Here is a 17374-nt window from a genome sequence, read left to right as displayed (position 1 = left end):
CGGGTGGGTGATAATGTGGACAATGTTCAGTGTGGTGGAACACAATGTTGGAGAGGAAAGGCAGTGATAGAGGAACAACCTGTAGATGAACTGGAGCACAAATGAGAATATTAATTCACTTTTAGGTACTTAACGTACAAATTAGATTTCCCTTACTTTAAACCCCCCAAACCGCATGTTTCCCATCATTCCCATTGTGAATGTTGTCATATCTCAGATTCGCATACTTTTTAACATTGTGCAAGCTTTTACCACACTGAACATGGTCTTCAGTTAAGGTTTTTGTTTAAGCTATATCAGACACTGGGCTTGGAGGACAGAGAAACATTTATTTTTCTGAATGTAATTCTTCATTAGTCACACTGATTCCACTGCATGGACGGAATACAAGCAGCACTGCAGGTTCACATTCTCTCCTCATCGGTCATTTAATGGCAGAACAAGCTACCTTGGCTTCCTTTGTTTAAAATAAAATAAAATATATACTTGATCATTATTCTGATTGTGGAATATAATGTCAGAACTTATGTGGGAAGACATAAGATAAAGGAGTTTTTGAAAGTTTGGCAATGCCTGGATAATTTGACTGACTTGTTGCTATGATTTAACGTTCTGTTGAGTAAAGAGAATTTTACAAGCATTTGGTCTCCTGAACCTGTCAGTTATTTTTGGGCCGGGTTGAAGGTTTGCATTCCCTGTGGGCTTTTTAGCATAGACATGTGTTTCTGGTCACTCTTTATATACAAGTAGAAGTTCTGTACAAGAATAAGTTAACATATAGGTCAGAAAAGAGAGCAGTAACTCTAACATTAAGATTGAAAGACTGACACAGGCACACAAATGTGTCAAGGGTTCTTTTTTTTTTGTAATTTATAAGTCACAAGATTGTAAATCAATGGCAAGAATAATACAAGATTGATTCCTAGAAATCTGTGATGCTGTAAAGTGCAAATTAAAAAGGAATTCTATCATTTGTAAATCTTAAACCCATGTATTTTCTTCACAAGGGAAAATAGAAAACATCAAATGTTTAAAGTGAAAAAATGTAGCATTAAAAAAAGTCCCTGAAATGTTTAGACATTTTTAGCATCCCTTTTTCTCTCGACAACAGTTCATTAACTTGTAGGAGCTGAGACCAGTTCCAAAGGTTTTCAGTTTGATCTTTAATCTGTATGGAGGGCTCAGGGGTTAGAGGTCACCAAAAACACACTGCTAGTACAGTTAAAGCATACCTGGGTAAGGAAAATAATGTAACACTATGAGTCATGGATTGGCCTCACCAGAGGCTGGACCTCAACATTACTAAAACAATGTGGGATCATCTTGATAAGGAACTCTACAAAAGGCAGCCAACATCCAAAGAAGAGCTTTGAAACGTTCTTTAAGAAGCCTGGTCAACCATTCCTAAAGACTTCTTAAAAAATTACAAAAATGCTTATCTACGAGAGGCTGTGTTAAAAATAAATAAAGGTGATCACACCAAATATACACTTTAAGATTTGTGAGAACAAAGTCTAATGGGCCGGATTGGAGACTGTGTCTGTCCAATTTTGGCCCCAGAACTTTAAGTTGGACACCCTTGATTTAGGTTGTATTTTATGTATATTTTTTCAGTTTAGGATCTGTGAGCTGTGAAAGGAAATCAACACGTTGTGATGCGTTTTCTAAAGATCAAAGAAATGGAGTAGCTCTTGGGGTTTTGAAATATCTTCTGTATTTTAATGTTGGTGTTAAAGTTCACAAATCCCAAAATAGGAAACCCATTTAGTTCAGCTGCATCTTTATCGCCTACAATATTAAAAGGCATCTTGCACCTTGGTGCTTTTGTTTGTTTCGGAAGTAACTGATGTCTCAGTCGTAGTTAATACTGTGTACTGAAAAAAAACGCTAATCTGTAACCAGTCCCATCAACGCTCCACTTTCCCACATTCCACAGGTGTCTCAGAGACAGGCTCTACTCCGTGTACTATGACCCTCTGACTGTAGTCATATATTTAATGTGTGCTCTCCGAGTCACTCATTGTTCTTGAGGCGAGCTACACAACCCGACACGGTTCGTTTTAACAAACAACATGAGTTATAGAAACGACTCCGACAGCGTGGAGCTCGGGGAGTGCACCAGAAACCCGGGTTATAAGGATGCAGACGGAGACGGGCCAGCAGCGAGGGACAACATCAGCGTCTCCGACAGCGAGGAGAAGCGGGACTCCATCGGCGTGAAGCGGCTCTCAGACGCGCGAGATGAGTACACGCAGATCAAACCGTACGCCGGGATGCCTAAGGAGGTGCTGGTGCTGTACTCCTCTAAAGCCCGGTACCGAGTGCCCCGAGAGATCCTGTTCTGGCTAACGGTGTGCTGCACCCTGGCTCTGGTCGCGGTCACCATCGCGGTGATCGCGCTTTCTCCGAAGTGCCTGAGCTGGTGGCAGGCCTCCCCGGTGTACCAGATTTACCCCCGGTCCTTCAAAGACTCCGACGGGGATGGGGTGGGAGACCTCAAAGGTAAGACACCCAAAGCACTGCTGCAAGCTCCTAACCCTGACTATTCGAAGATTTTCATTAAAACAGGTGTTTTTATGGACGACACCAATGACGCTCCGCTTCCAACAGTGGAAGGCACATGCTGTTACACTTTTGAGTCACTTAGAGCGTTTCCATATTTTAATGTGCATTTCAAACTACTGTACTTTTAACACCTTTAGGCCATATTATAAATACTTCCCCATATACTCTTATAGATTTGAGTAGCCTACTATTGAAATCCTGCAAAATCGCTGTGAATTTTTTTTGCCAGATAAAGCCTCCTATGAACTCTCCAGGCTTCATTTTTAAAACAAAAAACAAAAAACAATGTAGCACCCTTTCTGAGATTGTGGATTTACAAAAATTTGGCAAAGTCCTGGTAGATTTTTTTTTACTCTGTCAACCTAACAGCTGCTCTTATCAATTTCTTATATTTGGTCACTTATACAAGGGTAAATTATTAACTTTATTTAACCATTCACAAAGTATACAAAGGGAATGGTAAAACTGCATCTCGTTGTTTTCAATGGCTCATTTATAATATTAAATATGCAGATGCTTTTTAGAGGGAAATGACAGCTGCTCTCACTATATTGCATTATTTCCTATAAAAATTTACTAATGCAATGCAGAATTATCTTTTCCTATCCATAGTCCTTCAGTTTATTAGGAATCTGAATTTCAGCACCGAGTGGTTACAGTAGATCCTGTATCTCCTGTCTGACAGGCATCAGGGAGAAGCTGGACCACTTTGAATACCTTAACATCAAGTCAATTTGGATCAGCCCTTTCTACCGTTCTCCCATGAAAGACTTTGGGTATGATGTGGAGGACTTCCGTGATATTGATCCACTCTTTGGAACCATGAAGGACTTTGAGGACCTCCTGGCAGCAATGCACAGCAAAGGTGTGCACTTTGAATACCCTTGTTTATGTGAAAATGTGGAGCTAGAAGGTGGTTTTGGGGGGTAAGATTGTTTTTTATAGCAGGCTGCATGTCTGACACACAAATACCCATCTCCATTTCCACCAGGTTTGAAGCTGATCATGGATTTCATTCCAAATCATACCAGTGATTTACACCGCTGGTTCAACTTGAGCCGGACTAGAGATCCTCACTATGAGGATTATTACGTCTGGACTGACTGCAAACCAGACGGACCGAAGCCCAATAACTGGGTTGGTGCTTGTACTGTTATTTTCTACCTGGTCTATGATTTTGTCTTCTGCACATTTTCACTGAACCTTCACCAAGTTCATAGTACTAAAAAGGTGCAATGTACTGGAATTTAGATCAGATTTGTTTCCCATCTTGCACTCAGGTGAGTATCTTTGGGAACTCATCATGGACATACGATGAAGTTAGAGGGCAATGCTACCTCCACCAGTTTCTCAAGGAGCAACCAGACCTGAACTTCAGAAACCCAGATGTCATCAAAGAGATGATTGTAAGATTACTGGAACATGCAGTGACACACACACAGACACACAAAAGCTCAGCTACTGACTCATTTCTTAAAGTACATTCAGTGATGCATGTGCTAAAATCATGTGTTTTCTTCATCTGTTCTGTCTTTCACTGTATTATCATTTTTGTGTCCTTTGTCCACATTTAACAGTAATGTGTGACACACTGATTATACACTAACTTGTACCAGTTAACCTATGTTTTTAATTGTGGCTGCACACAGCGCAAAGTACAACAGAAGCAATAATGGGCTGTACATAAACATTTCTACTCAACTGTCTTTGTTATAGTTGAATGATTTTATCTTTCTGCAGCCTTTTCACACATAATGTAGATGCCAGTTTAATTGCTCTATATACATTTCCCCCCTCAATTTTAGGATATAATTCATTTCTGGCTGGAGAAGGGAGTGGATGGCTTCAGGATGGATGCAGTGAAGCACATGCTGGAGGCTCCACACATGAGGGATGAACCACAGGTTGATCCAAACAAATCACCCGTGAGTGTTAAACTACACATCTAACCTCATTGGTTTTGTTGAGTTCAGCTAAAATCAATAGATGGGCACACTGAGGTCATACTGAGATAGACAGAAATAACAAAAACATATCTCCAACAACACTACACCACCACCACTAGCCTGAACCTTTGATAAAAGTCATGATAGATCCATGCTTTCATGTGAATTGTAACCTCAGTTTACAGGAGTGACAACCAGCGTGATCTTCTGCTGCTATAGCTCATCTGCTTCAGGGTTCAAGTTTTTCGGTATTCAGAGATGCTCTTATGCACACCTTATTTGTGATGATGTTTTTTGAGTCACTGTTGCATTCATATCCGCTCAAAGCAGTCGGGCCATTTTCCTCTGACATAAAAGCGCTAGGTTTTCAAGCATTTTTAAATTGGGAGTTGTTATGATGCAAAATCAATTTTAAGATTATGCATTTGTTTTGGTAAAAGATTAACCACCAGGTTAATTTACCCCTAAGTCGGGGCTCATTTTGCCCAACAGCCACCACGTTGGAAAAAGAAAACCAGAGCCACGTTTTGGCTAAAGCAATCACACGTGTTTACTCACTGGCACTTCATCAACATGTGATATAACTTTATAACCTAAGATAAATAGCTTTTGATGTGAAACTGATAGATGATATCTGTTATGCCAATAAAAACTTCGACAGGCAAAAAGCATTCTATAGTGAAAAACTTTAAATGTGGTTCAGAGGGTTGTGAAGCTCATCTGTAACCGGAAGGTTGCCCTTTCGATCCCCCAAGCTCTCTCTGTCCTGGTCGTTGTGTCCTTGGGCAAGAAACTTCACCTACCGCCTACTGGTGTTGGCGCGATATGGCAGCCTCGCTTCTGTCAGTCTGTCCCAGGGCAGCTGTGGCTACAACTGTGGTTTGTGAATGTGAGAGTGAATGAATAGTGGAATTGTAAAGCGCTTTGGGTGCCTAGAAAAGCGCTATATAAATGCAATCCATTATAAATATCTACTTCATCTATAAGGTTCTTTGTTCTGCAGTAAGTTGAAAAAGGAAAATGCTCAACAAATTTGGGGTTGAATGACAAGAACTGTGCATCGTTGCTCAGATAAAGGTGGTGGATGAACTTAACAGTTCTAAGAATCCAAGCTGTAACTTAGAGCTATGCAGGCATAATTAGATTTTATTGACTTATGTAATATCTGAAATGTCAGAGTCCAAAATTTAACGATCTGATCCATGAAAGCAGCTTTACTGAAGAAGCACTTTCCCTTGTTGCTAGTAGAAAAAATTAATCAAAAGCTGAGTGGGACTGTTCACACTGTGTATGATGTATCACTGATTATTTATCTCTAGCTGAAATGTCAGCTTCATAATCATGTGAAGAACACACTGTTTGTGAAACTCAAAGGGTTCGTGATACATGCTGAATTAAGGTCAAAGAGGCTGAAGATATTTCTCACAGGGGAAAGATTAGAAGCAAAGGAGCATATTTTGGTGGATTAGCAAGTCATTGGAGTTTACTTACGACTGCAGGGTAAAACCATAACACTGGGACTCTTTTACTCACTGATGACTGAGAATTTATACCCACAGATTTGCAGTTAGGTTACATTTTTACAGTCTGATCATGTTTAACCACGAGGTAATCTTTAAACAAAACAACACTAACTCTTTGCCATCTTAGAAACAGTAATTCATTTTTACAAACCACTGGAACTACAATTCTGCAATTGAGAAAGATATGTAAAAGTTGTGTTAAGAATTTTATCACATCCTTAGTCATGATTCAGCTAAATATGAATCAGAAACCATCTGTCTCTACATTATTGCTTTAGTGGTTTATGCTGTGGTTGCTGTTGGCTGAATGGTTCACTTGCCTGTTATTAGGCCAGCTTAATGGCTTGAGATTATCTTTCACAAAAAGACATGCACATTAGGTGTAATTTTAGAACTGTGACATCACTGTCTCTGTGCAGGTCTATGGCTCATTCCCTTAAATCTGTAAACCCAATGCTTTACACTCTGGTAACACCAATAGTTGTCCAGTGAGTCAGATTTCCTCAGCGCCTCCATAATTAGAACTTAACAAGATGTTTTTTCTTCCTTTGCCTTTCTCGCCCATTTTATTTGGACAGTTACAAAAATAACAAATCTGAAGAATTAGCAGAAACTTTCTTAATCCACAGTTTCTCACTCAGCAAACTTTGCTCAAAGAAAATACAAAGTCTAACTCCAGCACACAGCCTGAAAGTAGCTAAGCTATACTAAAATTGCATAATCACTACATAACCTTATACATATTTCTATCCAGGAGTTGGTAACTACAGAGTGGGATCTTCACAGTGACTACACCACCAGTCAGGTGGGCTTGCATGACATACTGAGGGAGTTTAGAGCACAGATGGACATCTACAGTCAAGAGCCTGGCAGATACAGGTAGGAAAGTGATTAAGTGCATTCAATATTACTATGGCAGAAAACTACCTGTAATTATTATGTCACAATCATCCTTAATTTTAAAGACCTTTTGCTTATGCAATGCACTAATGTTCAAACCAAACGATTTCATTAAATCGTTTGGTTTGAAATGATTTAATGAAATCTAGAATAAGGAATTAAGCCCAGATTTTTAAAATGATTTCAAATAAGGACACACTGGTATTTTAGAGTAAGATAAACAAAATCAGCTAATGGACGATATCTTGACATAAGTCATCGTGGTTTCTGTGTCATATCACATGCTAAATAAATTCCTCCTGTGCTGCAGATTCATGGTAACAGAGTCATACGATTATGAAGAGGTGTACAAGACCATGATGTACTATGGCAGCAGGCTGGAAAAGGAAGGTGACTTCCCCTTTAACTTTTACCTGCTGGATCTACCCCACAACACCAGTGGAGTATGGGCTAAGCATCTGGTCCACCTCTGGATGGGCAACATGCCCAAAGGAAAATGGCCCAACTGGGTGGTGAGTTCTTAAACTCATATTTATTTCCTCGCTTTTTACAATTGTAAAAACCACAGGATCAGTAGCGTCATGTCCTGCATACTGTGGCACATAACATGCCGAAATCATGTGTCGGCAGCATTCATAAGAATGAACTGTCGAGTCATCCTTAGTAGACTGTCTGCCTGAGATCATGCTTCTCACACTTGTGTTGTCATATCTTTCAAACCACAGGTCGGTTTATGTATTTGTTAATCATCAACCCCTTTGCAGTGACAGTTTGACAAACACTAGGCAATGAAATTAAATTTGTCAAAAACACTCCTGTAAAGCTAAATAATTAGAAGCTGAGTAAAAGTAAATTAAGCATGTTTATTTTCTGTAATTATTATTGATTAGGCTCAAAAGTATAGCCTTCTTACTTTATGTGCATCTTCAGACTTTAGCACCTAACACATATTAAGAAAACAAATATGTTTCAGCCCACCTCCTTACTTCCTAATTTCTTAATCAACCCTTTGTCTTGTTTTTCTCTTACCTACACTGTTATCAGGTTGGAAACCATGACAGGACTCGGATTTCTTCCAGTGCTGGTCGACTCTATGTTCGTGCCATCAACATGCTGCTGCTGACCCTTCCAGGCACAGCCACCACCTACTACGGCGAGGAGATCGGCATGGAGAACATTAACGTGACAGCAAGTCAGATACAAGACCCAGCCGGCAAATACAATACAGTCAGTACTGTGCACACACTGAAGAAACCTTTAAACCCTCACTGTCACACATCTCTGTGAGAGGTCCTTAAAAATAACCAGTTTAATGTCATTTTATTAATAACAATAAATAAACATAAATATAACAACATAAATGTCTTTACTTTAAAGGACATTTTTGCAGTCTTGTTGTATCTAATACACTGGCGACTGTATACATGAGCAAATATACCAAAATGATTCCTCTGCTTTCACTGCAGAGTGCCAGTCGAGACCCTCAGCGTTCTCCATTGCAGTGGAATGCTGACACGAACGCAGGTTTTAATGAGAAAACAAATCTCACCTGGTTGCCACTACACCCCGATTATGAAACGGTCAACGTGGAGGTATAGATCTGTTTTTCTAATGTTCAACTTTGAAGAAAGATCGTTTTCTTATGTGTATCTTTCTATGGTTCATCTGTCCTCCTCCCATTCCTTTATTCCCAGGCCCAGATGAAAGATGATGGTTCTGTTCTGGCTCAGTACCGCTTCCTGAACACCCTGCGTCAATCAGAGCTCCCCCTTAACCGTGGATGGTTCTGCTACGTCCACGCTGATGCCAATGTCTTCTCTTACATCAGAGAGCTTGATGGACTTAAGCGAGCTTTCCTCATAGTGGTTAACTTTGGTAAAGAATCAGCTGTCACAGATCTCTCCTCTGTTCGTGAGCTGCCAGACGAGTTGAAGGTGCTGATGAGCACCACCATAGCCAATGATGGCAAAGTGTTTCCGAAGTCTCGCATCCAGACAGAAGTAGGAGAGGGTTTGGTGATTCAGTACTCCACCAACACTCGGTTTAATCCCAACCATCCTGAAGAGTGCTACATCTCTGAGAAGGCTTGCTATTTGGAGACCATAGACATACTTTATAAATGCTAGTAAAAATGGAGATGAGTATCCAATAACTGCTGTATTACAGAAACCATCAAAGCATTAAGATTTTTCTCTGGTGTTTCCTCTAGAAGGTAGTGATTTCTTATCTTTGAAAGTGTAATTGCTGTTATTATTATTAGATTTGGGCACCAGTCTGTCTAGTTGCCGTGATGGAAGATGCTCTGTTTTTCATGCCCGACTGCTTCTTCATAGCCTCGCTATCTTCTCCGCTTGCGTGGAGGCCGAGGAGGGTCCAGGCCAAGCTCCATGTACAGAAATGCAAGCTTGAGGGCTTCCTTTGTTATGGAATAAAAAACAACAAACAGTATGTATCTGTCATCACCCATCCAAGTGCTAAAACTCAAACTTTTACATTCATAAGGCAAATTATAGATTATATATTAAGAAGGCTTTCTCAGATTTGGCTTTTTATCACACACGTACATGACGTCATGGTGCATTTGTAATAAACAAAATCACATCTACAGGTAAAAGGACTCCTTAATTTAACTGACTTTGTACCTCAATTTTAAAGCTGTGAGACAGATAGTATATTGCAATCAAGCGCTTGCTCTGTGCTTACTAATATTTCATGTCTCAGTGTTGGTGTGCATTCTGATGGGACATTAAGAACTCATAATTTTCAGAAAGTAAAAATGTCTCATACCAGAAAATATTTGTGTCCAATTTTCAGATAATTTGTCCTTAAAAAGACTGCAAAATAAAAACATCGATCTTTTCAAGAAGGTTTCAGCTTCAGGAAAATTAATTTACCTCCTCCAGCATTAGCTCAAAGTCTTCTGTTCCAAGGTGATTTGCTCCAGGTTGGATATTCAGAGCTATGTTTGGTGCTGGTTTACACTCTAAAATTAAACGTACACAAAGAGATTCAAGAGCCAAGTACGGGCAGAAGACAATACTTAAAATTAACATTTTCTTTAAAATGTTCTTTTCTCTGCTCCCCTTCTCTGCCCATTTCCCCCCCAAATCATCTTTTTCAGTCTTCTGTCTTTGCTTTCACTCATTTATCCTCCCATCTGATATCCCCCTGCCTCCCCTCCCTGTCTCTGTGGTATGGACTGTTTCACAAGTGCGGTCTTGACCTTGACAGCTCCCAGTCTGTGGCGTCTAATCTCTTGCTCTGATACACTATCTCTTTACCATGCTAATGGGCCTGCCCACCCACCTGGATGTGTCTATGCCATCAGCACTTTATCAAAGACTCCGGAGAACAGAGAGAGACAGATTAGGGAGACATATACACACACACACCACACACACAGACACTTAAGCTGCCTGGTGTATGTGTGAACAACAGAAAAGTGAGCGAGGGTAACGGAGAGAGATAATGTGTGCATTTGAAACAGGAGCAGAGGAGGCAGTGCGAGAGAGAGGGGTGTAAATAAGGAGTACCACCAACGTGGTGAAGGGAGATTATAAGTGAGAGGGAGAAAGAGCCTGTCAGGGGGAAATTAGAGCAATTAGCTGACACACACATACGCACACTCACAGACACACACACACACACACACACAAAACGCATGTATACACAGAGGCAAGCTTTACTACAAGGTGACCTATGCAACATTTTGGTCATCAACTTAAATGCTGTTAGCACTCCCCCTGACAGATAGCCATGCATCTGCTACTGCTACCTCTCCCAACATGCACACTGAAACTACTATTGGGGGATGACCCTATGCTATTAAAACCTCTGATCATGCAGAAATTACTCCTAAAAAGACGAGGACAATGTATGCTGAGATGCACACAAAGACAAATGCACACCCCCATAGAATGAGGTACTCAAACACACAATAATATGCATGGCTGCATACTTGGAGAAATGACTTGATTACCTGACTTTGGCTTCATGCTGGAGTGTGTATGAACGGCTTTCTTTAGTTGTTCAGTGTATTTAAAGACGCCTGCCAGAGGAACCATGTTGTCACCACTGTAGGCTGTCAGCAGCATCGATGGGTAATGCTGTATCACACAAACACAGACACACACACACACACACGCATTTTAAATTACATACTGTAGTTTACATTATGTTTACCAAATGTATTAATTATCAATGGCCCTAAATGCGTCCCTACAGTGTTTCATGGAATTAAACCAAACATGAAATAGATGTCAGTTACCTCGCATTAGGTACAGGACAATTTTTATTGCATTGGAAATTTGAAATCAAATACACCAACCTGGTCCACCTACAGGTAAGACTGAGTCCCAGAAAGGTTGGGACTCACCTGCAGTTTCTTACCTGCTCAAAGCATCCGTCAATGCATTTGATCAGCATTCAACTATGATTGAGGTGATTGAAACACGTATGTGCTAATGCAAACAAATGTATAAAGCAAAACATTACATGAAGTGGTAACACAAACAAAAAGACTATTTTCTGTTAAGCCAGTTAAGAAAAATATAGCTGCATTTTATTTTTATATTCTGTTTTCCTCTCCATACCTGAGGAGTGATGTTGTGAAGGGGACAGTAGGAGGTGATGATATGTCTGTGTTCTGGGTTTCCCACTGGGTCCCCCCATTCATCTCTATCCTCTAAAGTTAGAGGCAGGCTGTGATCCTCCATAGTCCCTAACACATCCAGAAACGGAGCCTGAAAACAGGAAAAGGTGTGGTTTTGGAAGTGTTTAGCTCACATTTTTACTACAAGTAACTATAGAGAGACTTAGTCAAGAATATTCATCATTTTGGTCAATTTAACAACAATGTTGTATGGTTCAGGGTTTAAGCACAAAACCTCCAACGATTTAATTTCTTACCTGCAGGGTGACAGCCCGCATCAATAGTGGGTGTCTGTTGCACAGAGCTCCCACTGGCACAGCCCCAGCACTGCAGGCTGTAAGAGCGGTGAGAGAAGGAGAGGAGACTCCTAAGGAGAAAAGGTGATGGAGACAGGCTTGGAGGTCCTCAACTCCTCTCCGCTTCCCTCCCACGCAGGCTTGTCTGTGCCAAAAAAGGCCACGCTCCCCTCCACCTCTACAGAGTGTAAAAGCAAAGAACAAGTTACTTCAACTCATGGGGAGCACAAAGTTTGAATTACATATTTCACTTGCCCCCTATGACGACAATGACTTGTCTGTCATTTCCCTGTCATTTTGGTCATATAAAGCATGTCTCTCATCATAACTTTTTGAGCCAACAGGGTTTGGTTAGCTTCCTAGAGGAGTGACATTATACCTGACATGGCAGTAGGCCAGAGCCCAGCCCTGCTCCAGCATCACTTTTTTCTCTGGGTAGAACTCCATGTTAAGATCTCTGCCATAAGCACCATAGACATGGACCAGCAGCGGTGCCTGTCTCAAATGCTCCACAGGTACTGTATGAAACAATGTCACAGGCACAAAGGTACCGTCCTACAAAAACACACAGAGATGCACTTTCAGACTAAAGGAATTAATGGTAAATTATCTAAAAATAAGTCTATAAAATTTGTTACAATTATACGCCTCTGTGTTAGGTGATGATGTATGAAGAAGCACAAAATGCCCTTCTCTGTATGGTGATAAATGCTAAATGCTTAGAGCCCTGCTGAGATTGTCTTATTATTTGCGCAAATTATATTTCAAGTTTCCTCACTTGGCTGCAGGCCTCCAAGCGCGTAGTGATATAATCAGCTTGGTTCTCTGGGGAGGATCCATCTCCAGTGCCTGATAAAAGGAGCCCATTCTCAGGGTGTAGACAGTATGGAACCGGCGGATGGACTGGAGAGGATATCAGGAATTCTAGCATATTTTGTTGGTCAGCCAAGCCTGGTTTCTTGGTTTTAATGGCACAAGCCCAGGATGGAAGCTTTAGCATGAGTGTAGAAATAAAAAGCTTTGAGAATATATTAATAACACTAAACCACAAACCCATAAAATTACAAAAAGTAAAGACTAAGAACAACCAAAAGGTGGTTAAAGTCTCAAACGCTAACAAGCACATAAGTATGTAAGAAATTGTGTAATAATTACCTGTACTATGTATGCATTCTTGGGGTGGATCAGAGGGACCACAATGAGAGCTAGTTCACTAACTGGCGTTCTTGCAACCAACACACAATGGTCTCCAACCACGTCCATGTCTTTAATTGTAGTGCCAGGTTCAGGCGCAAACAAAGAGACCCAGGAATCCATTGATGGCTCTGAGACAGGAGCCTGAACCACCTGGAAATTAAATGGAAAGATGAATCTCCTTCACTGAAAATCAATGTTTTAACTGGATATTAAATGTAGCACTCTGTAAAATACTACTGGTAAGTTAATAGAGCAAGTTGTGAATAGAGACCAATTGAAACAGAACATAAGGAAAATTATAGCATGTCAAAAGACAGAAACCTTTTTAAACCATTTTAACTTCTGACATTTTGTTTTCCATGTGCATTTGAAGAGAAAGTGAACAGTAGGTAAAAGCAGGTATACTCCTGTAGTTACAGAGTACACTGCATTCATGCCTGAGTCTGAATTATACCTGGTAAGTTCTGCTAGTCATTATGTATTTATATATGTGTATTTTTGTCTGCATTATTCCTTATATTGTCACTATAGGACCAAACACTTATCCAGGTTTCCTTGGTAATGATGGGCAATCACTCATGTAAAATCTAAAAATACTAATATATATATACACACACACACGGGACACACTATACCTGATATTCTTGTCCAAGCCCTGTATTTGCCAGTATAATAAGCCGACCTCTCCAGTGCTCCACGTGGTACAGGAGATTGAGCTGGCGTGGCTGAACCACAAATGGATCTAAATTTGATGTTGCTATATCACTTAGCAGCACCTCTGAACTTGTCCTGCTGTTACAGTTGATGGTCAGGATCTGTCGGTCTCTGGTCAGGGCAACCTCCACAAACACACTGGGGAGATGTCAGCAGGTCAATTAGAGATGGTGTGGGAGTAGACGCAGCTTACATGCTGCATCGCTTACACTTACTCAGGCTGCATTTCCTCAAATACAGAGGTTATCCTGCTTCCACTGGAGGTGAGATCCAGACGAAACACTGCGCTGGAACGTAGACCTTCCAGAGTCGAGTAAAATAGTATCTCATCTGTGGCCCACTCTTCACACATGCACACAATAATATGCAGTATTTTAAGTTTTACATCAGTGCTCTTACCTGTAACACAACTGAAATGAATTTTTATTGTGCAAAAAATTACCAAAGCTAAAGACTTTCTCCAGGGTTAGTGTCACATGTTGGGGATGCAGAGGTAGGAATCTTCTCCTTTCAAGCCTCACGACCACACACCTGATTCATCACAAAATTAACATCCTCTTTCTAATTCAGTAAGTACAGTAGTTTAAAATGCCTTGTTTGATTTACCTCAGCTCTTCCGTGTGAGTACATTTTAGCGACGCTGCAAGATGCCTTTCCTGTGGGGATAGACGGATTCTCTGGACCGTCCACTGAAATCTTTGCTTTCTCTTATTATTTTCAAGTCCCGTCTTCTCCAACTCTCCAGAGATTTGTCTTAGATTCAACACCTGCTCTGGCTCCAGGTGACCTAAACACAGAAGAAATAAGTTGGAAAGATTTCTAATGATGGACTGCATAAAAAGTTGCACATGCAGTAACAGGGATATAGTAGAAAAAAAAATCCCTGTTGAGAAAATAGTCTTCTGCTGCTAAACTTTAGGCTTTCAGAGCTGCTAACATGAGCGGTTTAAAGACCCTCATCATGTTTGCTGCTTACTCTGTTTCTTGTCCATTCTGTATATCCCATCTTCTTCAGTGAAATATAAATGGTGATGTCCAGAGACCTTTGACAAGATAAATAACAACAACAGATATGATTAACATAATTTGAGGCTACCAAATAATCCTTTTCATGATATAGAAACTCAATTGCCAAACAAGTCATATTTATTGTTGTCCATCAGTCCCACTAAGATAATATTCAAAATCATTATAAAATAGACAAATCCAAAACAAAAGGGCATCCTCACCACTGAGTAATCAGGTATATTGGAGAACCTGTGGTATGCATCCTTTAATCTCCTCCTGAAATACTTCTGTAAGTCCCTGTACCTCTCGAGTCCGGAGCTTAGATGGTCAGACGATGATAACGAAGTATCCTAAAATAAAACAGCTTCAAAAATTACTGCAATATTCCTCCACCTATTTATTGAAGTGTCACAGTCTTTTTGAGTAAGCAAAGCACTACTGTACTTATAGTGTGAGCAATAGTTAAAGATACAATCGCTATGTTCAGCAAGTCATTGTTAGATAACCTGGCTGCCTAACAATGTCTGTTTTTGTGTAATTCTAAGGATTGACAAGGAGGTGACATGAAAAGTGTTCAATGATAAAACTTAAGTTTCGGGAAACGTGACTGTTTAACTCTGAAGTGAGCAAAACACCAGAAGATATGTTTATTGCTCTAATTGTGTTTATTAAATCTATACTGATTTTTTTTTTTTTTTTATCAATGATGGAATTTATTAAAAAATAGATGCTATGATGTCATTAGTTACAGTTTTCAATTGTATGCAAAAAAACCCTGACTTTTAAACAGATATTTAAATTTCTTTCAGTAATTTTGGTCTGCTATTTGTTACAAAACTAATTATCCTAATTTGAATAGTATTAGAAAAAAAATATTATAAATCTTAAGCTAAATTTGAGTGAATCACTGTTAAAGTATACTGCTTTTATTTGAACATGACTGGCTACATATACTTTGATAAACCACAAATTATAATGAAGTCACCCCAGTGTTTTTTCATCCTTGATTACTTAATGCTTCTGTTTGAAAGAAAATATAATCCAAATTCACAAACAAATTCATTTTAGAGGTGTAATTAAAACACTTTGTGCAGAAACACTCAAAATTAAGATCTATTATGATCACATTCTTGAGTTTATAAATTCCCCAGTGTGATTGGCTGTATTGAAGCAGGTAGATGAGAGCCTGGAGAGGTGGGGGTATGCTTTGGGGAGAAGAGGTCAGCAGAAACAAGACAGAATACATGTATCTGAGTGAGAAAGAGACAGGTGTAACACTGAAGAGAAGATGAGTGAAGGTAGAGTTTAAACACCTGGGGTAAACCATCCAAAACGAAAAACAGTCCACACACAAAGATAGGTGAAGGAAAAAGTGAAGGTGTGGTGGAGTGGCTGGGCACGATATATCAAGGGTGATTTGTGACTGAAGGATAGCAGCAAGAGTGAAAGAGAAGGTTTAGTAGATGGTAGCAAGATCTACTATGATGCATGGTTTGGAGAGGGTGGTGCTAGCAAAAGGAAAGGAGGCAGAGCTGAAGATGATAAGATTTCCACTGGGAATGACCAGGATTAACAAGATTAGTAATGAGTACATTTGAGGAACAGCTCAGATTGAGCAGTTTGGAGACAAAGTCAGAGAGGCAAGGCTGGGATGGTTTGGACATGTGCAGAGGAGATACAGTAAATATAGTGGCAAAAAGGATGATGAATATGGAGCTGACAGGCAAGGGGAAAAGAGACGATTCCTGGATGTAGAGAAGAAGGACATGCAGAGGGCTGGTGTGACAGGGATAGGGTGAGATGGAGGCCACTGTGGTGACACCTAAAGGGAGCAGCTGACAGTAGACAAAATAGTCCCATACGACTTTATATTTGTCTTGTCAAACCAATAGGCTAATTCCTATTTAAAACAATGATAGTGATGGCAATGTAGGAAAGGCTTTTATAAATAAATGACTGCGTTCATAAATGATCCAATTTGAATCTAAAGTTATTTTAAAATTCTAACCATTTGGATAGAAGAGCTTTGGGCATATTTATATAGTACTCACATAAACACATGCATAACAAAACACATAGGAGGCGTTTGCCAGCACAGCGAGCCAGATTCAGAGTGTCAATTTCAGCACTATACCCTTATCTGTGTCTCCTTACAAGACTAGTTTTGTCAACCCGGCAGAAAGACACGGTTTTCAATAATGAATGAGTTAGCGTTATCAGCGAGACGGGAGACCAGCGTGTAATCCTGCACCAAGCCAAAGGTAAGTAAAAACAGCTTCTTTAACGTTGAATGAACTCCTTACCGACGAGCAACAACGCTGAAGGGACCAGGAGAGCCATGTTTTCCGTTTACAAGCGGTTAGCTCCCAGAATTTTACCCGAAATTGCATCGGAACACGAGCAGATAAGAAAAACAAAGTCGATATACACGCCATGACAAATGTTTAACCGTTAATGAGATAAAATGAGCCGGTGACAGCGACGTTTGCCTGATTTTAATTAGCTACCGGTTACTATCAGGTACAGTTGGTCACATTTGCGACAGTTAGGGCATTTTAATTGCCCTATAATCCT

The 17374-nt window shown here is 40.1% G+C and overlaps 2 protein-coding genes across 2 annotated transcripts; one reads left to right on the top strand and one right to left on the bottom strand.

The window, feature by feature from the left end:
• Window positions 1–23: 23 nt before the first annotated feature.
• On the top strand, window positions 24–9560 carry slc3a1 (solute carrier family 3 member 1). Its single transcript, XM_085369702.1, has 10 exons — window positions 24–2502; window positions 3251–3430; window positions 3557–3702; window positions 3846–3971; window positions 4371–4490; window positions 6789–6913; window positions 7245–7446; window positions 7979–8161; window positions 8401–8526; window positions 8629–9560. The coding sequence occupies exons 1-10, from the start codon at window positions 2073–2075 to the stop codon at window positions 9058–9060; spliced, it is 2070 nt and encodes a 689-aa protein (XP_085225828.1). The 5' UTR covers window positions 24–2072; the 3' UTR covers window positions 9061–9560.
• On the bottom strand, window positions 9153–17235 carry prepl (prolyl endopeptidase like). Its single transcript, XM_085369701.1, has 15 exons — window positions 17104–17235; window positions 15022–15150; window positions 14769–14835; window positions 14399–14579; window positions 14235–14323; window positions 14008–14134; window positions 13714–13930; window positions 13037–13228; window positions 12660–12899; window positions 12261–12436; window positions 11843–12059; window positions 11527–11676; window positions 10914–11040; window positions 9829–9917; window positions 9153–9350 (listed from the first exon to the last, which is right to left on the bottom strand). Exons 1-15 carry the CDS (start codon window positions 17233–17235, stop codon window positions 9273–9275), a joined length of 2211 nt encoding a protein of 736 aa, XP_085225827.1. The 3' UTR covers window positions 9153–9272.
• Between the last annotated feature and the right edge of the window lie 139 nt (window positions 17236–17374).

The sequence above is a fragment of the Diplotaxodon limnothrissa genome, linkage group LG13 (assembly GCF_057381915.1).
Source record: "Diplotaxodon limnothrissa isolate DT_005_m linkage group LG13, D_limnothrissa_male_GT1.1, whole genome shotgun sequence".
NCBI lineage: Eukaryota > Metazoa > Chordata > Actinopteri > Cichliformes > Cichlidae > Diplotaxodon > Diplotaxodon limnothrissa.
This window is presented reverse-complemented; position numbering and strand designations above follow the sequence as displayed.

Coding starts and splice junctions, on each gene's coding strand:
- slc3a1 (XM_085369702.1), top strand. CDS start 2,073: ATGAGTTATAGAAACGACTCCGACAGCGTGGAGCTCGGGGAGTGCACC. Junction 4,491..6,788: donor TTGATCCAAACAAATCACCC/GTGAGTGTTAAA, acceptor ATTTCTATCCAG/GAGTTGGTAACTACAGAGTG. Junction 7,447..7,978: donor GAAAATGGCCCAACTGGGTG/GTGAGTTCTTAA, acceptor CACTGTTATCAG/GTTGGAAACCATGACAGGAC.
- prepl (XM_085369701.1), bottom strand. CDS start 17,235: ATGGCGTGTATATCGACTTTGTTTTTCTTATCTGCTCGTGTTCCGATG. Junction 14,324..14,398: donor ACTCACACGGAAGAGCTGAG/GTAAATCAAACA, acceptor GTGATGAATCAG/GTGTGTGGTCGTGAGGCTTG. Junction 12,437..12,659: donor GCTTGGAGGCCTGCAGCCAA/GTGAGGAAACTT, acceptor GTGTTTTTGTAG/GACGGTACCTTTGTGCCTGT.